This window comes from Stegostoma tigrinum, chromosome 10 (assembly GCF_030684315.1).
Source record: "Stegostoma tigrinum isolate sSteTig4 chromosome 10, sSteTig4.hap1, whole genome shotgun sequence".
In the NCBI taxonomy this organism is placed as follows: domain Eukaryota; kingdom Metazoa; phylum Chordata; class Chondrichthyes; order Orectolobiformes; family Stegostomatidae; genus Stegostoma; species Stegostoma tigrinum.
Window position 1 is genome coordinate 71,984,017 of NC_081363.1, and position 27,695 is coordinate 72,011,711.

At 43.1% G+C, this 27,695-nt stretch overlaps 1 protein-coding gene across 2 annotated transcripts in view; it reads left to right on the plus strand.

Moving 5' to 3' along the window:
• Window positions 1-12,371: 12,371 nt before the first annotated feature.
• The window catches only part of LOC125455686 (cysteine-rich motor neuron 1 protein-like), a 227,005-nt gene continuing 211,681 nt past the window's right edge, over window positions 12,372-27,695 (plus strand). Inside the window, exons 1-2 of one of the 2 annotated variants that reach the window (XM_059649258.1) lie at window positions 12,372-12,633; window positions 13,353-13,710. In XM_059649258.1, the coding sequence (XP_059505241.1) occupies window positions 12,586-12,633; window positions 13,353-13,710 (406 nt within the window). In that variant the 5' untranslated portion in view covers window positions 12,372-12,585. The remainder of the gene's footprint in view (window positions 12,634-13,352; window positions 13,711-27,695) is intronic. The other variant, XM_048538001.2, reaches the window with a different exon arrangement.

The window sequence follows — 27,695 nt, forward strand, 5'->3', positions numbered from 1 at the left end:
ATTGTGCAATTTCTATAATGGCATAACTGGCATGTAACACCTGCCAGCTCATTATTAGAGATAATGGAAACTACAGATGCTGGGGAATCCGAGATAACAAAGTATGGGGCTGGATGAACACAGCAGGCCAAGCAGCATCTTAGGAGCACAAAAGCTGATGTTTCGGGCCTAGACCCTTCATCAGAAAAGGGGAGAAATGCTTCTGAAGGGTCTCGATTTAGTTGTGTAGACATGGTCATGGTTGGGGCCAAAGTGGGAAGGCTTGAATGTGGACTGTAGTCCATTGGGGATGATCTGGTTTCGTAGGCAGGTGCTGAGGAAGGTGATGTGGCTGTGGTACCTGGTTTGCTTCAGGACATGGTTGAGCAGTTTCAAGGCCGAAGAGACGACAAGAGAGCTGCAGTGGGAGAGAGATCCCCTGAGGTTGATCCGGAGGGAGGAGGGTAACTTCTTCAGGTTAGGCATCCTGGATGAGGCATCGCAGTGAGGTTAAAATTGTATCAGAGATAATGGAAACTGCAGGTGCTGGACAATCCAAGGTAACAAAGTGTGAAGCTAGATGAACACAGCGGGCCAAGCAGCATCTTAGGAGCACAAAAGCTGATGTTTCGGGCCTAGACCCTTCATCAGATCTTTTCTGATAAAGGGTCTAGGCCCGAAACATCAGCTTTTGTGAACCTACGATGTTGCTTGGCCTGCTGTGTTCATCTAGCTTCACACTTTGTTATCCCAGCGCAATATTAGACTTCTGAATGGCCCTCTCAACTTTTAAATTTAATGTCACTCTTGCTCTTTATGCAGCTCTCTGCAGCTGTAACATTGTATTCTTCTCTCGATTCTCTTACCCTAACGCACTTTCTCTGGCATGATCTGCCTGTACTGCACACAAAACAAGACGTATCACTGTACCCAGATCTTACAAGGAAAGGCTGAGGAACTTGAGGCTGTTTTCATTAGAGAGAAGAAGGTTGAGAGGTGACTTAATTGAAACATATAAAATAATCAGAGGGTTAGATAGGGTGGATAGGGAGAGCCTTTTTCCTAGGATGGTGATGGCGAGCACAAGGGGGCATAGCTTTAAATTGAGGGGTGAAAGATATAGGACAGATGTCAGAGGTAGTTTCTTTACTCAGAGAGTAGTAAGAGAATGGAACGCTTTGCCTGCAATGGTAGTAGATTCACCAACTTTAGGTACATTTAAGTCGTCATTGGACAAGCATATGGACGTACATGGAACAGTGTAGGTTAGATGGGCTTCAGATTGATATGACAGGTTGGTACAATTCGAGGGCCGAAGGGCCGGTACTGTGCTGTAATGTTCTATGCTCTATGTGACAATAATAAGTCAAGTCAAAAAATTGGAACAACATGACCAATGGGAGAAAAATATCTAGGGAAAAATTACAACAAACACTTGGATAAAGCTTGTTGGAGATACATGCCATTATCGTAAATGAATGATAAGTACCATTATATATGCATAAATCAACCATTAATTTCAGAAAAGTAAGGGATAAATGCCTAATAATGATGTCCAGTCCTTGAGGCTGATTTATGCAGCTCCACCGTTTATGATGCACACGTGGCAACTCACTCTTGGGCTCCCCATTATTTGGAAGAATTCTTGCTGAATGGCTTTGGCACCTATGAAGGGTTGGAAAGGCTTTGGAGCCATGGATGGGGAAAGGACTCCTTGCCTGGGATGTGGGTGTCACTGGCTGGCAAGCATTTATTGTCTATCCATAGTTACCCTTGAGAAAGTGGTGGTGAGCTGCCTTCTTGAAATGTTGCAGTCCACCTGCTGTGACCTACAATGCCATTGGGGAGGGAATTGGATGTCAGAGTACCTGATATGCAATTAGGAAGAAATTGGAAGAGTCAGGAAGATGTCTGATTGTAGGATTTGGGGAAAGCAGGCATGCTGGATCCAGAAAGCAATTGGAAATGCACTCAACAACACCTGCCTCTCTGGAGCTGTTAGGTTTTCCAAGCATCAGGCAATCTCATTATTGAGTGTTAAATTTTAAATACAGCATAAATGTGAAGCACACAGCCGTTGATCGAATTGAAATCATCAATGCTGCTGGCATAACTTTACTTATCCACTTCCCGGTAAAATTGTTTGGATTCAGGTTGTTGGTCAGGACCCAGATTTTTAACAGGTTAACCTTCTCAAATATACCTGTATTTTTGAGGTTAAAACTCCCCACTTTATACCTCTTTCTCTTCCTGACTGACTCAAACTCACCCAATTTCTTTCACCACACTTCCAATGTATGGAGATGAGGTTGGAAGGAAAGGGGAAGCACTCTTAATAAAAGTAAACCATTGAGATAACTTACTGATTGCTTCAATCTCTTTACATCTCTCTTCAGCCTTTGGATTTCCCGAGGAATGGAGGCTCTTTTAAATATCTTAATGTCCCGAGATAGTATAAATTGCAGGAGTCCTTTGATGTCGGCTCAAATATTAATTTTTCTGATTTAAAACTAGTAAATGCTAACCATATATTGGACAAGGCACTACTGCCGCAAGGCTGCAGATGAGATCATGTGCGTAACAAACAAAGTAGCAAATTTGTGAGCAGCCAGCTCCTACGAACAGAAATTTGATAATAATCAGAAAATCACTGGTATGTGTAAATATAATGTTGATGTAAATTAATTCATTGACATATTCACAAGTGCTCTTCACATCAATGGCCACCCAGCCCTCTGCATGCCTCCGTTGGAAGTGAGGGTTGCATTGCGCGTTTACTTTCCTTCAACAGCCCTCACCCTGTTCTTTGGCGTTAAAATTATTTGTACGGTGTCCGAATATCTAGCTGTTGATGGAAAGAACTGGAAGTTGCACGGAAAGTTGTAAGGCTGGAGGAGATCACTAATGTGGGGTGGTAGTAAGGCAAATAAACCTCCAATCAATGCATCAGTTGACTCTGAGTCTTTGAAAAGATGGTGGATGACGGTGTAGCAGTCAATGTGGTGAGGTTAAGGATCTCTTTATTATCTGAGAAGGGAAGCCTTAAGGTTGTGATAATGCATGGACCAGGGTGTTAGAAGTAGTAAGGAGTGGATTTTATGTGGACACATGTACTCCACATGCCCCACACAACTCCGACAGAAGCTGCCAGTCAGTATTACACTGGGATCAGCTTATTAGAGTCAGAGTGAGACTCCCACACTTGGTCTTAGAGCAAGTCCCAACCTAAACAGTTATAGAGGTCTACAGCAAAGAAAAAGGCCTTACAGTCCATCAAGAGTGCACAAGTCAAAAACCATGACCTTAACTATTCTAATTCATTCATTGCCAGTGGCTCGGTGATCACAGCAGTGCCTAGATCAGATGGTGGCCACTGCTGGGAGTACAGGTGGACTTCAAAGAAAGAAAATGAAGCCTGCTCCCAAAGGTAAATGTGATATTTTGGAAGGCCTGGCTGGGAGACCCCAGTGAGGGAGAAAATGGGGTGTTGAGAAGCAATGTTGAAAATGCTAGGGGTTGGCAGTTATTGTGGGTCTGATCTTAAGTGGGGTGTCTTTGATAGAAACAGGGGTACCACTAAAGGAGGTAGCTATCCTAATCCTCTTATCTGATAGTAGTCTGTGCAATAAAAACTGGCCAAACTACCTATCCATATATCACCTCACTCTGCTGCATATAAAACTGGAGCAGAGGCCCAATTAGGCCTTAGTTGGCTAACGTCCTGACCTCATTTACTTTAGATTAGATTCCCTACAGTGTGGAAACGGACCCTTCGGCCCAACAAGTCCACACTGACCCTTAAAGCATCCCACCCAGACTTATCCCCCTATAACCCAACACCCCTGAACACTACGGGCAATTTAGCATGGCCAATCCACCTAGCCTGCAAATCTTTGGGCTGTGGGAGGAAACCGGAGCACCCGGAGGAAACCCACGCAGACATGGGGAGAATGTGCAAACTCTGCACAGACAGTTGAATGAGGCTGGAATCGAACCCGGGTCCCTGGCACTGAGAGGCTGTATTTATAAATACAACAATGAGGGAGGATGGCTTTGAAAACCAAGCCGAAGGCATATTTGGGAGATGTCACAGAAATTAAAGAAAGCAATCTTGTAAATAGTAAAAACACATCTTTATTTTTCACGCGTTCCAGGTAAAATTGGCACAATTAATGACAAAATGAGTCAGCCTCACTCTATCCCATTCTGGTATTTATTGTGTACATTAGAAATTGTGGAGAATCAATGCAAAATGAAAGGAATATGCACCAATCTGCACTTTTTGACTTCCAAAATTGATCATAAAACTAGCAGCAGTCATGGAGTGTTCAACTTTACGCTGTGGGATGGCCATGTGTGTGTTTCTTTAGAAATATTACTTTACTGGTGTTTTTGATACAGCAAATGATTCAGAAAAGAGATATGGATTTTTAAGACATATCTTCGGTAGATAAGATACTATGTCACTGAGTAAATCCTCACATGATGTGTTGCTGAACAGAAATTATTTGATGATTAACAGGATGATCAAAGCATCAGTTCTATTAGCTGAGGATCAGTTGGATTACAATTTCATTTGATTATGATGTCTTTATCTTCTTTATTATTCCTTTACTGGAAGTTTTTCAATATATTGGCAATTTCTCCCTGTTTGGCAAATAATTAACACATCAGCTATTTGTGTTTATTTTACCAGTAACAAGTCTTGGAAATCTGAAAATCTTGACTCCTCTTTGGTAAAGGTCATTCCTATTTCTTCTGGCCAGATGCTTGTCTGCGCATTTGCCAAAATCTAAGTGCGGCACAATAAGGATTCTTTGTGGTTGCATGTTGTAGGAAAACAGATGGGAAATGGATCATAACTTCACAGTATTTCAATTAGTGCACATACTACCTACCTAATACCACAACCTTGGAATATGCCCTCTTGCAGATTTTGACAATGCATGCGCTATCATCCTCAGTCTTCCTTGCTTAACCTATTAATGAAAACCTTTATCTCCCATTCATAGAAGTTAATGTTATAAAAGGCTCACAAACTGTTGTCAGTATGCTTGGGCTCAGTAATTATCACAGTCTATTCACTGTTCGACAACTTTATAAAGCGTAGAATACTTTGGTGGAGTGCAAAAGGGCATCTGGCAATATCCTCATTGTTCGAGATCGTTTCCTGGATATTTTGCCACTTATGTTCCCCTTCCAGCAACGTTTGGGCGGATCTGGGATGAGGCACACTCTACCATCTCCTAACCTTTGCCCTTTAACCCTCTCACATCCACTGCAAGCTCCTGATGACAGAGTGCGCACTCTATTTATGTTGGTGAACCAATGCCAATGACTGAAAATGGGGAAAACGCATCCTCCAATTTGTTTCCCACAGTTTGCTTTTTGAACCTTGAGCTTACTGACATGATACCATTTAGGAACAGCAGTAGGCCATTTGACCCTTCATCCCATTCAATAAGATCATGCTGACCTTTCCACATTCATATCTACTGCTGACAACCTTTAATTCCTTGCCGAACAAGAATCTACCTACCTCTATCTTAAAAACATTCAACGGCCCCCTTCTAAGGCAGAGAATTCCAAAGCCACGCAGCCTTCTGAGAAACAAAGACGTCCCTCATCTGTGTCCTAGAGGGCAAGTCCTACTTTAAAACAGTGCCCCTAGTTCTGGACTCAGCACTGTTACAAGTCCACCTCATCAAGACCATTCAGGATCTTGTCGGCTTCAATCGGATCACTTCTCATTTTTCTAAACTTCAGTGAAAACAAGACGAGCTTGTCCTTTATTTGCTGTAAGACAACCTATTTGTTTGGGTATCAATATAGTAAACCTTCTCTGAATTGCATCCAGAGTATTCACATCCTCCTTTAAGTAAGGGGACAAAAACTGCACACAGTATTTGAAATGTGATCTCACTGTTTAAGTGTAATCTTCTCACTTATGTATCCAATGGCAGATGGAATACAATGTGGGAAAGTGTGAGGTCATGCACTTTGGTAAGAAGAATAGAAGCATGGACTATTTTCTAAATGGAGATAAACTTCAGAAGTCTGAAGTTCAAAGTGACTTGGGCGTTCCAGTCTCGGATTCTCTCAAGGTAAACTTGCAAGTTGATTCAGTAGTTAAGAAGGCAAATGCAACTTTGGCATTTATTTTGAGACGACTTGAATATAAAAGCAGGGATATGCTTCTAAGGTTCAGGTCGGCCAGATTTGGAGTACTGTGCGCAGTTTTGGGCCCCATATCTCAGGAAGGATGCACTGGCCCTGGAACAGGTTCAGAGGAGGTTCATGAGAATGATCTCAGGAATGAAAAGTTTAACATATGAGGAACATTTGAGGACTCTGGGTCAATGTTTGATGGAGTTTAGAAGGATGAGGGAGGATCTAATTGAAACTTACAGAATACTGAATGACCTGGACAGAGTGGATGTTGGTAAGATGCTTCCATTGGGAAGAGAGGCTAGGACCTGAGGACACAGCCTTAGAGTAAAGGGAAGACCTTTTAGGTTGGAGATAATGAGAAACTTCTTCAGCCAGAGAGTGGTGAATCTATAGAATTCACTGCCACAGAAGGCTGTGAAGGACAGGTCATTGAGTGTATTTAAGACGGAGATAGATAGGTTCCTTATTATCAAGGCGATCAAGGGATACAGGGAGAAAGCAGGAGAATGGGGTTGATTAAATGGTGGAACAAACTCAACAGGCTGAATGTCCTAATTTCTGCTCCTATGATTTATGGTCTTAATTCCTGTCATATTAAATGATAACTTGCCATTATCCTTCTTAATCACTTGACGTACCTGCATTCTAACTTTCTGTGACTCATGCACTGGAGTACCTAGATCACTCTACACTTCAGAATTCTGAAGTTGTTCTCCATTTAAGCAATTTTGCTTTTTTCACTTTTCCCACAAAAGCAAACAATATTTCATTTTCCCACCTTCACCATTCACCAGATTTTTGCCACTCACTTAACTTGGTCTGAATCTGCAGCCTTCCTACCTTGTCTTCACGTCATAACTGTCTACCCAACTTATATCATCTGCAAATTTAACTACCATGCTTTCATTCCCCTCATCTAATTCGTTCATATGTTACTATGATTCTTCAAATTATCTTAAGTTTTATTAGGTGTCCAGTTATAACCTCAATGGTTATAGATTCTAACACCTTTCCTACAATAGACATCAAGTTAACTGGTCTATAGTTTCCTGTTTACTGCCTCCCTCCCTTCTTGAGCATGTATTTGTTACTTTCCAATCTGATAGAAACCTTTCTAAGGAATTTGGGAACATTAACGCCAATGCATTTTATACCTTGTTAGCCACCTGTCAACAAGGATTTAGCATTGTTCTTAATGTCAGGGGTATCTAGGCCCATGCAAGTGTTTGAAGGATATGGGCTTATACAGGAAATAATGATTTAATTTAAAATAAAATAACGATTTCCTGTTCAGCTCCCAGACTACAACAGGTTCACCACAGCTAATTCTGTACCATTTCAACCTAACAGCATTTCCTATGATGAGTAACTCAGTTGTACTGAATGTGGAAAGCCTGTCTACTATCTGCAAGACACAAGGCAGGAATGTAATGGGAAATTCTCTTATTCCTAGGTAAGTGTAGCTCCAACAACACTCAGGAAGCATTACACTAGCCAGAACAATACAGCGCACTTGACTGGCATCTCATCCACCACCTTTAGCATTAATATTCACTCCCCTCTACCACTGATGCACCACCTACAAACTCATCTCCACCACCTTGAAGGACAAGAAAAACAAATATTTGTGACATCACACCTAAAAGTTCTACTTTCAGCCACTCACCATTCTGACTTGGAACAATACTGTCTTCCTCTACTGAGACTGGGTCAAAATCCTGGAACGACCTGTGGGTATAACCATACCCCAAGAACAGCAACGATTCAAGATCTCCATCACCATCTCAAGGGTAATTAGGGCAGGGCAATAAATGAAAGCCTAACTACTGATGCCACAAGGCTGTGAACAAAACAAAGTGGCACAAATGAGCAAAATGGGATCCTTCAGCTACACATACAGAGACATAAATCCAATTTTTTCACACAATCCTCAATTCCTGAATATCAGGCACTGCGAAAGGCCAAAGCAATCTGATACTGCTGTATAATGCCACTTCCTGATTACATTTTTCCCCACCTGAAGTGCTTTATCTGCATAAGTTCTCAAATCAATAAAAATATTTAAGATATGCACCTGTTGGTATTATGGATAGTGACAAAAGCAACAAAGAAGTGGGTGATGTTTAACCTTAACATTACTGTGCAAGTACTGACAAGGTATGACTCATTCCTTATGCAATCCAACAGGTAAAGTCATGTCAAGGGGAAGCATTGTTTGAATGCCAGTCTGCAGGGGATGGTTACGGCTGAACTACAATGTTAGCAATTAATGATCAGCTGAATTATCAAGTCAACTGTAACATTGTTTCCTTATTATCCTGAATGTAGAAGTTCCTAAGACATAAGACTGTACAAGGTCTCCATTTAGATTGTGTGGGCTTCTGGAAACGTTTTAGTATCCAAATGGGTCATGGTCAGCCTTTGCAGAATGCACTTGCTCTGAAATTTAACAATTATATTACTCACACAATATAATGTCTGACAGCTCACAATGGCAATTGCTCAGAGTATCACAGCCAAGTAGTTGTAGCTAAGGAAATATTAGTGAAGTCAACATAGTCCTGCTGTCTCATTTGAGAGAGAGAAGATGGGTGGTGGTTCAGCCCGAGAGTCACCACAAGTTAGGTGAGAGATTGAGAAGGACAGTCCTTCATGGTAACCTCAGCCAATGAGAGAATTGAACCCACACTGTTGGTATCACTGTGCATTGCAAACCAGCTGTCTAGCCAACTAAGCTCTAAAGAAGGCTCACTGGATCTGAGATGTTTACTCTGATTTATCTCCACAGATGCTGCCAGACCTGCTGAGCTTTTCCAGAAATTTCTGTTTTTATTACTGACCCCGCATTAGAGGAAAATGCCTACATGTGAAATGAAACAAATACAAATTAAGTACAAATATTTAAAATGACCTGATGGAATAGAAGTAGCAGTAGACCACCTGTCGCCATGAGCCTGCTTCCTCATTCATTAAGTTCAATTTGGTAATGACACTAATCATCTTTAAACTATCTGCATGAGTTCATGTACACAACATCACTTTCATTATGGTTCATTAAGTTCATGCTGAACTTTTATCGTGGACTAAAGCGGATCATGATTGTGCGTTTTTCAGTGCTGGTCTTGTAGATATCCAGTGTTAAGACATCCATGTAGATATGAGAAGATTCAAAATTTTCAAGCATGAATTTATATGAGAGGAAAATTATTGGGCAGAATTTTACAGAGGCCTGAATGACATGGGCTACAATGAGAAATTTGGCATATCACATGAGAACTCCAATGAAGCCTATCTCAACATCACAAACTTATTGCCACTTTTAGCTGTGTTCCGGACATCAAGGTGAGTTGCTATTAAGGGGCTATGATGAAACCGGATGTTGAGATACTTGAAATTGAAGTCAGAGCAGGCAAGCACTTGGAGACTTCAGCTCACCATTTGCTCCAGAGGACCTCCATGTTGGACACCAGACTCCAACATCTCCGAGCACACACTCTGGGCACTTGTTACAAGCACCTCGAGTCCATGGACATTGGCATCTGACATGTGCCGGCCTCTAAGAACCACATGGCACATCTCTGATATATAGGTCACGTCTGCACTTCAGTGCTGCACCGGGGTAAATAAAGGCAACACTCATTGTGATGCCACAGCATGGGCACAGCACAATAAAAATCATGCATTCAGCTCAGAGAAGCAGCCTGGTCGAGTCACGTTCGCTTCCTCTCTTAGTAATAACATGCTTTGAGCCTATCTGGATACTTACAGCACACTTGCCTTTTCGTGCCTGCCCCTCAGCAAGAGATACCAGTCTTACAATATTGATCCAATACTGACTCTGAACCTACATATTAGGTAAGACTGTCACTGCCCACTACATGTGATCTGAACTGATCATAAATTAGCATTTGATGCTGAGTTTGACAAATTTTTCACCTGTAAAGTCAGAACCTATATCTCTGCTTTGTACTTCTGGACTATTAGCTTGAAGGGGATTGGATTGGTGACTGTTTGTCTCTTCCATTCAGTCACATAACTCCAGATTTCTTTGGTAAGGTCATAGCTTGGATTCTGGACAGAAAGACGCTCATCTCTTGAAAAATGTGGCATCTACTGATGGCAACTACTTCGAGGGCAATATTTCGCTGTTGGCAGAACTGGTAGCATTGCTTATTTTGACCCTGGAAATGTTCCAAAACAACGTAAATGTCCAGTCAAAAAAAAATTGCAGATGTTAGCAGTCAGAAACAAAAACAGAAATCGCTGGAGAAATTCAGCAAGATGACAGCATCTGTGAAGAGAAATTATAGTTTACGTTTTGGGTGCAATGACCCTCCTTCAGAACTAAACGTAGCTTGGAAAAGTTGACATCTATGATGAAGAGGAGAGGATGGGTGGAGATGAAGCCCAGAGGGAGAAAACAGCACTTGAACAGACAAAGGAGTGGGAAATGGTCAGCCTGGAGGAATTATTAGCTGCTATTCAAGACCAAGTGAGTTTGTTAGCAACAATGGAATGGTTGTGATAACAGTCCATAGGATGGCAAGGCCTGGTGGGTGGGAGCTAGCAGAAGATGTGGGAGAAGTTGCTCAGGCCATAAAATTATTGAACTCAAGATTGCATCCTGCAGGCTAGAGCACTGCAGCAAGCAGGAAACGAGATGTTGGCCCGGAAACATGGTCTGTTGACATAGCAGGCCACTGGGAGCTCAGGGTCATCTTTACAGACAGAAAGTAGGTGTTCTGCAAAGCGTTATAAATCTACTGACTCCCTCAGTTACCTGGACTGTACATTCTCACATCCCCTTCCTGTAAAGACTCCATTCCATTCTCCCAGTTTCTCCATCTCCATTACATCTGTTCCGATGATGCCAGCTTGCACCATTTTCCGTAATCAAGCTTTTGTCACCATCGGGGTTGTCAGTGCCCTTAATTGTGACCAATCCATTTCTTGCACTTCAGCCCTCACCCTTTCTCTTATCTCTCACAACAGAGATAGGGTCTCCCTTGCCCTCACCTGCCAACCCATCAGCATCCACATCCAGAGGATCATTAGCTGTCATTTATGCCACCTCCGGTGGGATGCCACCCCCAGACACATATTTTCTCCCCCTCCCTTATCAACATTTCACAGGCATTGTTTCCTCTGGGACACCCTGGCCCACACCTCCTTCACTCCCAACATCTCTCCACAGTCCCATGGCACCTACTCATGCAACCGCAGAAGGTGTAACACCTGCCCATTTACTTTTTCCCTCCTCATGATCCAAGGTCCAAACGAATATTCCAAGTGAAGCAGTGATTTGCCTGCACTTTACACAATCTAGTCTACTACACTCGCCGCTCACCGTGTGATCTCCTCTACATTGGGGAAATGAAGCACAGGCTGGGAGATCACTTTGCTGAAAACTTAACATTCAGTCTGCAAAAAAATGAATACTGCCCTTCCTGTTGCCCGCCACTTCAACACATCACCGTGTCCCATGGCCATCTCTGTCTCAGGCTTGCTGCAGTGTTCCAGCAAAGCTCAGCACAAGCTGAGAACAGCATCTCATTTTCCCCTTGGGAGTCCTGCAGCTTTCATGACTCAATATCAAGTTCAATAACTTAAGGACCACAGCAGTTCTCCAATGTGCTTACCCCAATCCTTACCTACCAGACCTTTTCATCATATGTGCTACTACCGCTAACAACCCATTGTTAGCTATTCATTGTTCCTATCAGCAGTTAGTCATTCTCCCAGGCTGACCTTTATCCATTCCTTTGCCTTTCCTACATTTGTTCTCTTTCTCTGGGCTCCAATTCCACCAACCCTTTGCTCCTGCCCGTTCCCCATCCCATCTTCAAAATGTACAGCAACGTTTCCCTAGCCACAATCAGTTCTGCAGAAAGGTCACTGGACTCGAAACATTAGCTCTGCTTTCTTCCCCCCAGATGCTGCCTGACCTGCTGAGTTTCTCTGGCAATTTCTGTTTTTGTTTAAAACTCGTCACTCAGCGACTTTCACCACCTAATGTAAAGAGCACGGCTGAGATGAAACACTAATGCAGGAGTCATGCCGAATTCCAACTAAATTGCAGCAATGCCACTGGAGAGTAGTGGTCCTGGGTAAGAATATTCAGTCTCTGCATCTCCCTTTCTCTACAAAATATGACTGGCGTCGCAGTACAGTTGCCGACCATCTACAGTGCACGTGTGAGTTTGTTACAGAGCAGCGGAGCGTGACATCCCATGGCTGGAGATCTCCTATCAGTTACAAGCAAGCGGACAGGATGTCCAAACCTGCAATTCTACGCGCATCAGAAACTGGAGCGGTCTTACAGAGCGAACAGGCGAACGTCATTATTGCAAAATAAAATTCGGTGTTCAATGCTCGGCCGGGCTCGACAAGACGTCCAGAACATTGGATCTCTCATTTGAAGGCCCCACGACTGAAATGGCTGTGAATGCTGATTTGTGGAGATTTTTGTCCAGTTTTGAGGAGGTCAGAGAAACATGACACAACGGAATCAATGAATCCGCTAAGCGTAACTCTGAAGGAGTGTGTTGCAATAATATCAGGATGAAGGAGGCGATTAGATTGGAACTAAAGTGCCGAGGAAACTAATTGTTCGAACAAGACTTAAATAATCTTGATTAAGATTCTCTGTATGAATTTTTTTGGCATACTTTCCAGCTCAGCCTTCCTTGCTGTCATCTCTTCTCCACGGAATAGAAGTTGAGTGAAACGTGACGAGAAAGTAGCAAGTTGTTCCGGGCCTGGGCACGACGCCTTCGCTTGGCCAGTTGGGCTCGATTTAACAGCGGGTCAGCGAGGAAGCTCGGCCCGGGTGGGAGGGGGCGGCGGAGAGAGTGCGAGGGCGGGGTCGGAGAAGCTGTCAATTACGGAGCGTCACTGACTGGGCTCAATCAGGGCGGAGAGAAGGGGAATGCCCGGGACCAAGAAAGATAGGGAGAGAAACACGTTTCGACTGTGCTTCAGTCGCTGTGACTGGTTTGACAGCGCCTTTAGAAAATAGGGAGCTGTACAGTTAAAAGAGGAGGGAGGCGATTTAAAATTAAGGAAAAATAATTCCCTTGAGTTTTTTAATGCTAAAGGGAAAGTTCTTGTTTTAAATTGCTGCATAAGTGGGAATAACTTGTTTTATTTTGTTTTTAAATATCAAGTTCAGACTTTGTGTGTGTGTTTTTTTTAACCTGAAGCTGAGTTTCCTGTTGAGAGTCTCTCCTGGACTTGTCATGTGGCGGAAGCGGTGTGAAGGTGTCGGTTTGCTCGCTGCCTGCCTGCTGTGGTCCAGCTGCTGGGGACGGAGCCGGGACTGCCCGCCGTGCGAGCGGGAGAGCTGCGTGGAGCCGCCGGCTTGCCCCGGGGGACGCCTCCTGGACCCGTGCGGCTGCTGTCCGCTGTGCGCCCGGCAAGAGGGGGAGACGTGCGGGGAGACGGGCTCCGGCTTCGGCAAGTGTGATACCGGACTGTGGTGTGTGGCCAGCGCTGAGGAAGGGGAGGACGGGGAGAGCAGCTCCGGACTTGACCGAGGGCCGCCCATGGGGGTCTGCAAAGGTGAGAGGCGCAGTCTGTCCTGTTTACAAACCAGCACCCTCCCCCCGCCCCCATCAAGTAAACTTTTTTGCACTTCGGCTTCTGCCCTCCACGAGGCGAAGCAACTCAGGTGAATACTGTTGCTGTGTTTGCGGATGGTGTTTGAAATAAAACACTGATCAATAGCATTAAGATGTCCTCTTGGTTGCACACCTGAGAACTAATTCCAACGCAACTTGCCATAAACAGCAACCAGATTTAAAACAAATCTTGTTCACATTTTGTTTATAAATTTCAAGGGTGCAATCTTTGTGCCCCTGTATCCGTCAAAGCTGTTTTGAGTGCGGCTAGTAGGTTTCCCCGTGCTGGTGAATGACTCATACTGTCCCACCGAGGTTAGAGTGATGTGTGTTTAAGATGCACATCAAAAGGAAGTTTCAGCAGAAAGAGTTTAGTGCGCGCTGGCTCCGCGTCTTCGAGCGTTGCGGTTCGCTCGAACGTGCTTTTGCATGTTTGCAAGTTGTAGCTCAGGATGAACCGTTCGTTTCTCAATCAGATTGTGATATTCTGCAGCGTTTGCCAAATCTCATTTTGAAACTACCATTTTCCACGTGAAAATTTTTTCACTGAGATCCGCCTGCACGTTACATTTGCGAGGAATTATGACTGTGCTGGGGGGGCGATCGTCACAACTTGCAACCAGCTTTAAGTCCGGTTAACACGACAGCCCGATGTGATTATGAAATTGGTCGTACCTACCCGAACGTTTTATTTTTAAAGACCGACAGAACAGCGTTGAGAGGGGGCAATAAGCGCTTTGCTGTGCTGAAGCCGGTCAATATTTGTGTGTAGCAGCTGGGAAAGTGATCTTCAAGTAAACCTGTGGCTGTTCTCGAATAACTACGTGGGCATATGTTCGGAAAGGGCAATTAGAAAGCATAAGGCAAAGCTTCGTTGCCCCAGAAGTATGAACAGCTGTAGTGTTTACGTTCCTAGTCCCCCACTGTTTGTGCAAAACACTTAAAGTACACGAGCTGCGTGTTTCTAGATTTTTTTTTAAAAAAAAGACCTTATTAAGTAAGCCTACATTGAAAAGATTGCACGTTTTAAACCGTCTAAATTAGAGGGTGAAAATATTTCACTTGCGCATCTGGCTTGTATGTGAATCTTTAGGACCCGAAGATAAAGGGAAATCATACGATCTTACAAATTGGGTATTATAGAGACATTATTGTCAAAACTTCCCACTATCTTGGACACTGAATCAAAGTGGAATTCCATTGTATGATTCAGATTTTGTTGAGTGACTTTTTTTAGCTTTTTGAAACAATATGAATCACTTGGATTTGCAATGCTTTAATGTCTCCCATGAGCATTAACTGGCAAGTGTCGTAGCAGTGAGAGAAGTACACAGTTCTTTTAGTGGGTATGAAAGTGCGTATGAATTCACTGCTAGTAGGGAATAATGTTTGTTTTTCCCGACTGATTTTATCTTGCGTATCGAGCTATGATCTGATGTTAAAGGGCGTCAAACGACATCTGCCATTTAGACTCGTATTTTAAAAAAAAGGTTTCTGCGCTGCTGAGTAGGAAATTAGAGAGGACTGGACTATGTGGGTCCCACAGTACATCGAGTAGGTATCGAGTGTGTAAAATAAAAAGTGCTGGAGAAATTCAGGAGATCTGAGCAATGTCTTTGGAGACAGGAGCAGAGTTAATGGATCGAGTCCTGGACGACTCATTCAGATATGAATTTGAAATAAAAGGAGAAATTGCTGGGAAAGCTCAGCGGGTCTATCTGTGGAGAGAAATTGGAGTTAACGCTTTGTGACCATAAGACATGAGTGGATGTAAGGCCATTCGGCCCATCAAGTCCACTCCGCCATTGAAATCATTGATGGGCATTTCAACTCCACTTCCCTCACTCTCCCTGTAGCCCTTGATTCCTTCTGAGATCAAGAATTTGTCGATCTCTGCCTTGAAGGCATCTGACGTCCCGGCCGCCACTGCACTCGGTGGTAATGAATTCCACAAGCCCACCACTCTCTGGCTGAAGAAATCAGAACTGAGGAAGGGTCTTGAACCCTAAGTTTTTATTTTAAGTTTTTGTTTTCGCTTTCTCGACATTTGATGCCAGATCAGCCAAGTTTCTCCACTCACTTCTGTTTTTGTTTCAGGTTACCAGCAACTGATCTTTTGCCTTTCTTTAGGCAAATTGGTTTCGGAGGCAAATAAATCAGATAGTAAGATTGCAAATAAGCATACAACATTGTGAAGAAATTGAATTCACGCTTAATTCCAACTTTAATGTCCAAGTAGCTGCAGAAGGAAGTTTTTAGAGGGAAAAGACTGAGTGAAGTTGAGTGCAAGTTTTGAAGATCACTACAAGTCACTATTTGGGACAATAAAGTATCATTCATATTTGTTTTTCAGTGCCAGAAAGCCTGACTGTAATCATAGATTTATCAACTACAATCTCCCTTTCCCAAATAGGGGTGGCCCAGTGGTTAGTACTGCTGCCTGTCAGAACCGGGGACCAAGTTCAGGTCAATCCATTTCCTTTAAAAAGATACTTATTTGAAGTGATGTCATTTTGTTTTTTTTTGTGATGAGCTTTGTTCATCACTGAAGTGCATACAATATCATTTACAGGGCAAGGCATCAAAATTCTACTTCTGCCAAACTAATGGTAAATGGCTCACCTTAGACTGCAGCCTCTTGACTTTGGCATCTGTGCACTTGCTGTGTACCTGAAATTGTAATAGTTTTGAGCACACATAACAAGCATGAATCAGTATCACTAATGCATTGTTAGCAAATTTTGTTGCAGTATTTTGAAACTAAAATGAATGTACACTGTGGATGAGCATTATATAGCCCAAGTTGCCAGTTTATTTTTCTGTTTAAATACAGTCATTTTCCAGTATCCTGATATGGAAATGCTGTACTAAATGAGTGCTCCACTGTTGGAATGCCAACTTGAGATGTTAAGCCAGAACTTGCCTTTTCAGAAGGAGAGCGAACAGGGAACTACAGGACAGGCCACCTGACGGCAGATGTTGGAAAATTTGGTGTCTGTTTTTTAAGTAAGCAATAACAGATTAGACAATGCTGTTTTTAATCCTTTTCATGGGATGTGTGTGTCACTATTGAGGCTGGCATTTGGTGCTCAATCCTACAGACTTTGAGAAGGTGGTGGCCAGCTGCTTTCTTGAATTGCTGTAGCCCGTAGATGCAAGTAAGCTCAGAATGCTGTTTGGGAGGGAATTCTGAAACTTTGACCCAATGACAGTGATGGAATGGTAATTATTAAATTATAATATGGTTAGCCAGAATCAACATAGTTTTGTCAACCACAGTTTCCCTTTCCTCAACAGGAGTGGCTCAGTGGTTCGTACTGCTGCCTCACAGCACCAGGGACCAAATTCAGGTCCGTTCTCGGGCAACAAAGTGTAAAGCTGAACGAACACAGCAGGCCAAGCAACATCTTAAGAGCACAAAAGCTGACGTTTCAGGCCTAGACCCATCATGAGAAAAGGGGGATGGGGAGAGGGTTCTGAAATAAATAGGGAGAGGGGGATTGAAGATGGATAGAGCAGAAGATAGGTAGAGAGGAGACAGACAAGTTAGAGGCAGGGATGGAGCCAGTAGAGGTGAGTGTAGTGGGGAGGTAGGGAGGGGATAGGTCAGTCCAGAGAGGACGGACAGGTCAAGGGGGCGGGATGAGGTTAGTAGGAGGGAAATGGAGGTGCGGCTTGAGGTGGGAGGAGAGGATGGGTGAGAGGAAGGATAGGTTAGGGAGGCAGGGACAAGTTGGGCTGATTTTGGGATGCAGTAGGGAGAGGGGAGATTTTGAACTTGTGAAATTCACTGGGCCGTTGGGCAGGTGAATGTGCATGTTCATCTGCACATCTGCCAATGTGGTATACTGCATCCGCTGTATCCAGTGTGGCCTCCTCTACATTGGGGAAACCAAGCGGAGGCTTGGGGACCGCTTTGCAGAACACCTAAGCTCGGTTTGCAATAAACAACTGCAGCCCAAAGGTATCAATGTGGATTTCACAAGTTTCAAAATCTCCTCTGCCTCTACCGCATCCCAAAACCAGCCCAGCTCATCCCTGCTTCCATGACCTGCTCTTCCTCTTTCCTATCCTCTCCTCCCACCTCAAGCTGCACCTCCATTTCCCTCCTCCTAACCTCATCCCGCCCCCTTGACCTGTCCGTCCTCCCCGGACTGATCTATCCCCTTCCTACCTCCCAGCTTACACTCACCTCTACTGGCTCTATCCCTGCCTCTTCAACTTGTCTGTCTCCTCTCCACCTATCTTCTCTATCCATCTTCGATCTGCCTCCCCCCTCTACCTATTTATTTCAGAACACTCTTTTTCCCCCCCCCCCCCCCCACCCTTTTTCTGATGATGGGTCTAGGCCCGAAACATCAGCTTGTGCGCTCCTAAGATGCTGCTTGGCCTGCTGTGTTCGTCTAGCTCCACACTTTGTTGACTCGGATTCTCCAGCATCTGCAGTTTCCATTATCTCTCTCTCCCATTCTCAGGCAATTGTCTTTGGTGTTTGCACGTTCTCTGCGTGCTTTGGTTTCCTCCCACAGTCCAAAGATGTGCAGATTAGATGGATTGGCCATGCTAAATTTTCCCATAGTGTCCAAGGGTGTGTAAGCTGACTGTAAGGATTCTATGATAAATCTATTCTAGTTTTTTTTTTGAGCATGTAATTAAGGTGGATAAAAGAGAACCCATGGACCTAGTTGGTTTGGATTGTCAGATGCTCATCGAAAAGATTATGGGTAAAATTGCCATAGTCCTAGTGGACCATAGATGACTGGTAGTGGTCTAAGCTGAGGGCCACCATGCCTCTGGCAAGTGAAGAGTTGGAGAAAGTGGATCCTTCAAAATTGACACTTGAAAGGTTATTGAAGATGATCAGGCCTCCACAGGATTGGAGCTAATACATTAGGGGGGATGGAGAATTGGTTAAAAGATAGAAAGCAAGACATGAGGACTAAACTGATCATTATTAGGTTGTAAACTGTTACCATTGAGGTGGTGCATGGATCAGAGCTTGATCTTTTTTTTCCAATCTACATTAATGACTCGGATTAGGAGACCAAATGGAATGTATTCAAGTCTGTGGACGATATATAACTAGTTGAGATAAGGAGTTAAGAGGACACATTGTGAAAAGACCTGTAGATTGTGGTTATGAGAGTAGGCAATAATCTAGCAGATTAAGTCAAACATAGGTTATTCACACTAGTAGGAAGATTGGAAAATAATTTTTGAAATACTGAGAATCCTTTACAGTTTTATCAATGGGATTTGGGAATCTTTGCATTAAGAAACAAACTTTTAAACATGTGGGTACAGGAAGCAATTTGAAAAGTGAATAGCATATTGGCCTCTGTGGGGTGGAATTATTGAGTATAATAGGAAAGACGTTTTTGCTATCGTGCAGAGACTTGATAGATCACACATGAAGTATTGTGTATATTTCTGGTCTTTGTACTGAAGGAAGGACACTTTAGCTGAGATGGTGTTTAAAAAAGATTCACTAGATTGATTGCAAGGACAAGAGTGTCCTATTGAGGACAAGTATGAGAATGGGATTTGTGGAGTTTAAAAGAATGAGCATTGACCTCGTGCAAATATCTAAAATTCTGTGGGCTTGATTAGACAATGCTGTTTTTAATCCTTTCACGGATGTGTGTGTCACTGTTGAGGCTGGCATTTGATGCTCAATCCTACAGACATTGAGAGGTTGGTGGTCAGCTGCTTTCTTGAATTGCTGTGGTCCATAGATCCAGGCACGCCCACAGTGCTGTTAAGGAAGGTATTCCAAGACTTTGACCCAGTCAGTGTTGGAACATTAATTATTGTGGTGTGAAGCTTGGAACAGAAACTGAAGGTGCCTTCTGGTCCGTTTGCAATCTTTGTCCCTTGACATGATTGAGGTTACAGTTTTGGGAGGGTCTGCTGAAGGAGGCTTGGTGAAGCTTGGCTACAGTATGCCTTGTAGACCATGCATGCTGCCGCTGTGCACTGGTATTGGGAGGGTGAGAGTGTTGAGATGATGGTTACGATGACAATCAAATGGGTCTGCTTTCTCCTTGATGGTGTCAACTATGGGACTTACACTTTTGATCAATCATCACCCCTGGATGTAGATAGTGGGGAAATTGAGTGATGCCCCTCAGTATCAAGGCATGATGGTCATTGCCTGGTTTTTTTTTGCAATATAAATTCTATTGTCATGTTTCAGCCCAACCTCGAATGTTATTAAGGTCTTGCCACAGTTTCAGACAAGGTCATTTTCCCTGATGAGCGAGTCAAGAAACAGGGGCCATAGCCTCCAAATAAAGGGGTAAACTATATGGCAATGGACTGACATTAAACTACTTCTTGATCCAGAAGTCGTGTAAGTACTGGGTCTGTTTGAGATCATGTGGAATCTGAGGGAATTGAGTTATGGGTATTATGCTGCAAAGTGAACTTGAGATTGATACTTTAGTCAAATCTTTTCAAATGGGACAATGAGCTCGAACAGGCCATACAGTCTACTCCTCCTGTTTCTTTTTATTATCCGGTGAGGAAAGAGAGCCTGGCACTATTTTGAAGATGGAGAATGTTCTCCCCTGTGAAGTGACAAGTATTTATCTCTCCAGACAATGGATATTTTAATCACCCTGCTCAGGCATGTTGTGAGTCGCCTCTGCGGCAGGTGAGACTTGAGCCCAGGTCCTTTAGCCCAGAGGTAGATGCTCACTGTGCTGCCAGATCCCAAACTTGTTTGGAATAGTAGGGACAGTTGGAACTTTTCCATCTTAGACAGCTTGAACATTTTAGGACTAACCTATGGGCCAGATAGGATGCGAACCTGGACATTTCGGACTAGAAGTAGGAACGTTACTGCCTTGCCAAAAGAACCCCGAAAACTTGTGAATCTGTCGTTATTTTTAATCAATCAGTTTGGACAAGTTTTGCACTTCCAGGGCAGGTGGGACTTGAATTTAAGGCTCAAAGTCACTTTTTTAATCATCAGGGGAATTGGGGTTTGTGGAAGAAAATGCAGGAAAGTGGATGTGAGGACTTGGATCAGGAATGATCAATGGTGGAGCAGGCTGAATGGCCTACTCCTGTTCCTATTTTATGTGGTCTTAGGAACATAGGCCTTCTGGCTTTACCTCTGCACCACAAGACTTGTATGTTAACACATCTTTGGCCATCAAGTCCTGGAGTTGTGTTTGAGCCCAGATCTTCTGGGTCTGAGGCAAGGATGCTTCCAACTGTGTCACAGAAGCTCCTGCCTGAAACGCTACCATTAAACAGATTAGATGATTGTTCTCTCATAACTGTTTAGGGTGCTCTGTCTTGTACAGTTTCTACATTAAATGCTTTTAATGTGTAGGAAGCATGATAATCAGATAGTTCAGGATATCTTGATCATAGAGAGACCCATGTGAAAGCCAGTATTTTCTTTTTAATAATTATTTCAGTTATATTTACAACTATAAAATGAACAAATTTCTTATGTTGGTCAACAAAGCTGCCTTTTTATTAGGTTGTAAATCACATGGAACTGTAGGCGAAGGTCTGGATATCTTGTGCATTCTTTAAAGTAGAATTTTGACAGAGGAATGTTCATATAACATGACGGCTCCCCCTGAAGCCAGACATTCTTTAGTTCATCCACATCACCCTTTAATGTATTTTACTCACCTTTTTTTTACAGTAAGTCAATAAGATTTCCAGGTGTTGAGTTCAACTGTTTTCAAAATTGAGTTTTGAGGCATGCCTGAAAGATTTTCAGTGATTTGCGGTTTAACCTTCTTGCAATGACCTTTTTTTCAATTGCTATCTTATTTGTTTATGACTTTAAATATGTTCAGGTTTAAATTGCAAAATAGTGATGAAATAAGCCTCACTTTCTTGATGGAAGAGAAGATATCAGTAAATCTGAAGTACAGAAATTGCTGTCTTGACTAGGCTTTGAGATGGCAGCAGAGAGCAGGGGTGGCTTGCTACTATTACTACTTCATAGAAATAAGCTAAGTCTGAAATTATCCACTGCTGTATTGTTCATGTTGGAAGTTTTATCTACCTCTTCTCTCTTTGGGGGGAAAAATAGGTGAAAGTGGTGGGGAGGTTGTGAGGTTGTGCGAGGGGAAGGAGAGCAAGATGCCAGGTTCTAAGACAATGAATTGTACGACTTGGCCGACTACGTTTCTGAGACAAAGGTAAGGAATGATGCAGTTCTAATGATATAATAGGTTTCATGACACAACTGCATTAATTAGCTATCAAAGATTCAAACAGCACAGAAGGCCTTTGTGTTGGCTTTTTTAATGAATTATCCATTTAGCCCCACTCCCCTGCTTGATTCCCATGCTCCTGCCGAATTTTCTTTTTGGTTCAGTTTTAGGAGTTAGATCCAGTATTTTTCATGCCATCGGGCAAAAAATAATACTTCCGGTGGCTCCAAAAAGTCTCAACGACTGGAGTAAATCCAAAATAAAGGATTTTATACAGTCAATGGAATCTAGCTTTTAGCTCACTTGGATGGGCTGGATATAAGTGTATGAACAAGAGGTTTTTATTACAAGGGTACTGAAACACATTCCATTTCCTGCTAACTAATATCCTGTTTTGTCTTTATGCAACTGTGTAAATAGAACTCAACATGTACAGGTAAAACCAAGTTGTGCTCAAGAATTTTGTGTATTGGACCAAAAGAATGTTTATATAAAGCAATACATAAATGTAATACTGTTTCAAGATGTTTATTGCTTCGCCATCCATTCAGTTTTCATGCCAATATCTTATCAAAGAGAGCGCTTGCACTTACATAACACCATTCATACACATTGAATGTCCTAATGCGCATTACAGCTTGTGAAAAGTGTAGCCTGCCTCACTTTTCAAGAAAATGCATTTTATTTTATAGTTTTTTTTAATTCAAGTCAACAGATCACAGATATCACATGTTCAAACGTTTCCTTGTTCTGGAATTTGCCGTTGTATTAACGGGCTGCTGTAATTGGCTTCTTAACACTCAGGCTTAGGAAGTGCCAGATAAGAGTGCCCAATCCTAAGTAATAACTATGATGTTTCTGGGAATATGAAACTGCAAATATCAGAAAGCAAAGTACATTCCCACCTTTTAAACAGGTGCAAGATGCTTGCAGTTATGATTCACCTGTGTCAAGTGCAAAAATAAAAATGAAGAGCAACTGGACCATAAGACTGTGAGTTCTTGATCTTAGTTGTACTATGGAAGGAAAGAACAGAGCTTATCACTGCTTACTGTTCTCTCTAACATGATCCCTCAAGTATCCAAGTTTTTAACTGGTTTGTAAAATAAAAAAAGCTAAATATCTCTGATAGAGTTGCAGCCAGTCTGAAGGGGTGAATGTTTAGTTAAATAAGAAATGTATGTATCTTTGGAACAGCAAAGACACAATTTATAGGATCTGGCTAGGGTAAGTAGATTTACTTACAATGCTGTTACATCAGCTGCGCTTTGCAAGGGAATATATACTGAGTATTTGCATCCAGTTTATATTTGGTACATTTTAAATTAAATGAAATGTGGCAGATTTGGTTTTAATGAAGCACGTATTATTGTAACTTCAATTTTTATTTCTTAACAGCATTAGGAGCTGTCTGTCACTTTGGCTCTGAAGCAGGCCATGTAATATTTCATTTCTTTGTGGTCAGCTACTTTCTGAATGATTTAAAATAACTGGAACTGACTGACAGAATTTTCCTCCCTCGTCTTCCAGGGTTGTGTTACTTTCGATAAGCGCGCAACAAAGTTTTGGATAGCGTGAAATGAAGGCTGCCAGAGATGTTCTAGAGAAGGGCAGAGATTAATGGCAAAAGAAAAGGCAATAAGTCTCTACCAGGGAGAAATCTGTCAAAAATAATAATTACTGGAGTTTTCAGCCATTGAAACTTTTTAGCTCTGCCATAACCTGAATTTGCAAAATTGTCGTCTTCTCACTGGCAATTAACTTTGGTTTGTTTCTGGAATCGGCAATTATTTTTGGCTCCAAAAGAACATTACTGGTAATGTTGGAGACCAAACCAGCCTTGTCCAAAATATATTATGAATATAGTGTCTAGGCTAACTTTTTTATTTTATTTTATTTTAAAGGCAACTGTAAGATGTTGTGTTCCACGTGGTTCAATTTGTCCACCACTACAGTATAATGAAAACACACCTCATTCTTGCAATGCAATTAAAACACAACAAAATGAACAATAGGTTTAACTTTTTGACATAATTAACAAGACAACACATTATTTAACCTCCTAATCGTCTGTTTAATACAGACAGCATCCCATAGACACACTCTTTGGCAGAATGTAGTGCAGCAAAACAGTTGTCATTCTCATGTGCTGTCTCTCTTTTCTCCAGTCCAGTAGAAAGAAATGGTGAAAGAGAAAACATCTGCCCCTTCTGATTTCTAAAAGGAAAGCTCTGTCAAAGCTCTCAATCTAGCAGCAGAGAGAACTCTAGCTATCACCTCCAGCGGTTAACATGACATTTAAAAAAAACAACTGAAAGCAAAACTGAAGTTCTCTGGGTTTGAGAGAGCCTGGTTGTGACTGCTCATTGTTTTTTACACCCCATGGAGAAACCCAAGCTATTTACAAACTATCTAAACCTCTCTGATGGGTCTAGGCCCGAAATGTCAGCTTTTGTGCTCTTGAGATGCTGCTTGGCCTGCTGTGTTCATCCAGCTTCACACTTTTTGTTATCTTTGGATTCTCCAGCATCTGCAGTTCCCATTATCACATTATTGCTGAGAGAATAAATTTCTGCACCAAAGTGACAAAACCTTTCTGCAAGAGAAACAGGACAGAACACATCTCTTAAAGGCACAGAATCATCGGAGTAACTACCTGTGATCTAATTCAGTTTTGATAATAATAGTCATGTCTGGTTAGGGAGCTCCAGTTACTCTGTTAAATTTCTATGATGTTGTGCATATTTCAACTTCACATACTGTGTGGTTCTTGTACAGACTCAACTATATTTAGTTTTTGAAAAGATGTGTGGATCATGTCTATTTATCAATGTGTAAATTCTTAATTAAATATTTTCACTTTTAAAAGTAATTTAATTAAATGATGGCAGTTGTATAGCTATGACTCATTTTTGCTCATAAACCTCTGATGTCGCAGCTCAATTTAACATAATTCATTCACAGCTTCAGGCTCATGTTTATACTACAACTTGAGTAAAATGCTCCACTGCAGAAAATTTGCCTGACAGATTCTAGATTCAAGAAATACTGCACTTGGCAATGCCTAACTTCCTCCCATTTCTTTTCACGTGTAGAAAAACTGTGATTGAGACATTGCCAGCCCTTTTGAGGCTTGCTAACAGCTGATTTGATTTGCTGCGGTATTACTCACTTGGTCATGTCAATTTCTACTCGATTGTAGAAATATACCATCTACGAATATTCCCCTGGGTTTGGGGGAAGTCCAAAACTGGAGGGCGTAGGTTCAAGGTGAGAGGGGAAAGATGGACAAGGGATCAAAGGGGCAACATTTTCAGAGGGTGGTGTGTGTATGGAGTAAGTGGTGGAGGCTGATATAATTACTACACTTAGCCACCCTGATGTCTTATGTGAATAGAAAAGGTTTAGAGGGATATGGGCTAAATGCTGGCAAAGGGGCTAGATTTATACAAGGACGAGTTGAACTGCAGGCTCTGTTTCTGTGCTATAAATCTGACTTTATAACAGTGATGCCATCAGTCAGGGTAAGCAGCCAATGGCATTGAAGTGCTCTTAGAGACAGGTGGCTATGGAAGTAAGAACTCTTGAATCTTGTCTAATATTTTAGGTAACTTAATCCCTGATCGTTTGAATTTTTTAAAGAAGTCAAAGTTTTTGAACGTTCGTTTAGAAAACAAATTGATAAGTGTCACTCTACTTTCTTCATAATAGGGTAATGTAACGTCCCACAGGTGTAAAATTAGCTTTTAGGACTAATGTGGCAGTAATTGTGAGGTTAATATGATGCTTAAACAGCCTGTAAACATCTTCAAAGGTTTAGTAACAAAATTACTCAATGGAAGTTCTTATTTCTCACATTTCCCATTGAAAACACCCTGTGGGAGGCAGGCAGGGGATTCTTAGCAGTGATAATGGGAACTGCAGATGCTAGCGAATCCAAGATAACAAAGTGTGGAGCTGGATGAACACAGCAGGCCAAGCAGCATCTCAGGAGCACAAAAGCTGACATTTCGGGCCTAGACCCTTCATCAGAGAGGGGGATGGGGAGAGGGAACTGGAATAAATAGGGAGAGAGGTGGAGGCGGACCGAAGATGGAGAGAAAACAAGATAGGTAGAGAGGAGAGTATAGGTGGGGAGGTGGGATGAGGTGGTAGGTAGGAAATGGAGATGTGGCTTGGGGTGGGTGGAAGGGATGGGTGAGAGGAAAAACAGGTTAGGGAAGCAGAGACAGGCTGGGTTGGTTTTGTGACGCAGTGGGGGTAGGAGAGATTTTGAAGCTTGTGAAGTCCACGTTAATACCATTGGGCTGCAGGGTTCCCAAGTGGAATATGAGTTACTGTTCCTGTAACCTTTGGGTGGCATCATTGTGGCACTGCAGGAGGCCCATGATGCATGTTGTCTGAGGAATGCGAGGGGGAGTTGAAATGGTTCGCGACTGGGAGGTGCAGTTGTTTGTTGTGAACCGAGTGGAGGTGTTCTGCAAAGCGGTCCCCAAGCGTCCACTTGGTTTCCCAATGTAGAGGAAGCCACACCGGGTGCAATGGATACAATATACTACATTGGCAGATGTGCAGGTGAACATCTGTTTGATATGGAAGGTCATCTTGGGGCCTGGGATGGGAGTGAGGGAGGAGGTGTGGGGGCAAGTGTAGTACTTCCTGCGGTTGCAGGGGAGGGTGCCGGGTGTGGTGGGGTTGGATGGGATTGTGGAGCGGACAAGGGAGTCGTGGAGAGAGTGGTCTCTCCGGAAGGCAGACAAGGGTGGGGATGGAAAAATGGCTTTGGTGGTGGGGTCGGATTGTAGATGGCGGAAGTGTTGGAGGATGATATGTTGTATCCGGAGGTTGGTGGGGTGGTATGCGAGGATGAGGGGGATCCTCTGGGGGCAGTTGTGGCGGGGGTGGGGTGTGAAGGATGTGTTGTGGGAAATGTGGGAGACACGGTCAAGGGCATTCTTGACCACTGCGGGGGGGGGCGGAAGTTGCAGTCCTTGAAGAATGTGGACATCTGGGATGTGCAGGAGTGGAATGCCTCATCCTAAGAGCAGATGCGGCGGAGGCAGAGGAATAGGGGATGGAATTTTTGCAGGAGGGTGGGTGGGAGGAGGTGTATTCTAGATAGCCGTGGGAGTCGGTGGGCTTGAAATGGACATCAGTTTTCAGCTGGTTTCCTGAGATGGAGACTAAGAGGTCCAGGAAGGTGAGGGATGTGTTGGAGATGGCCCAGGTGAACTTGAGGTTGGGGTGGAAGGTGTTGGTAAAGTGGATGAACTGTTCGATCTCCTCTGGGGAGCAAGAGGCGGCGCCAATACAGTCATCCATGTAATGGAGGAAGAGGTGCGGTTTGGGGCCTGTGTAGGTGCGGAAGAGGGACTGTTCCACGTAACCTACAAAGAGGCAGGCATAGCTTGGGCCCATGCGGGTACCCATGGCCACCCCCTTTGTCTGAAGGAATTGGGAGGAATCGAAAGAGAAGTTGTTGAGGGGGAAGACTAGTTCGGCGAGGGGGATTGGTCGGGCCTGCGGGACAGGAAGAAGCGGAGGGCCTTGAGGCCATCTGCATGAGGAATACAGGTGTGTAGGGACTGGACGTCCATGGTGAAAATGAGGTGTTGGGGGCCGGGGAATTGGAAGTCCTGGAGGAGGTGGAGGGTGTGGGTGGTGTCACGGACGTAGGTGGGGAGTTCCTGGACCTAAGGGGAGAAAATGGAAAATGGATTCTTAGCAGCACTTCTTCTTA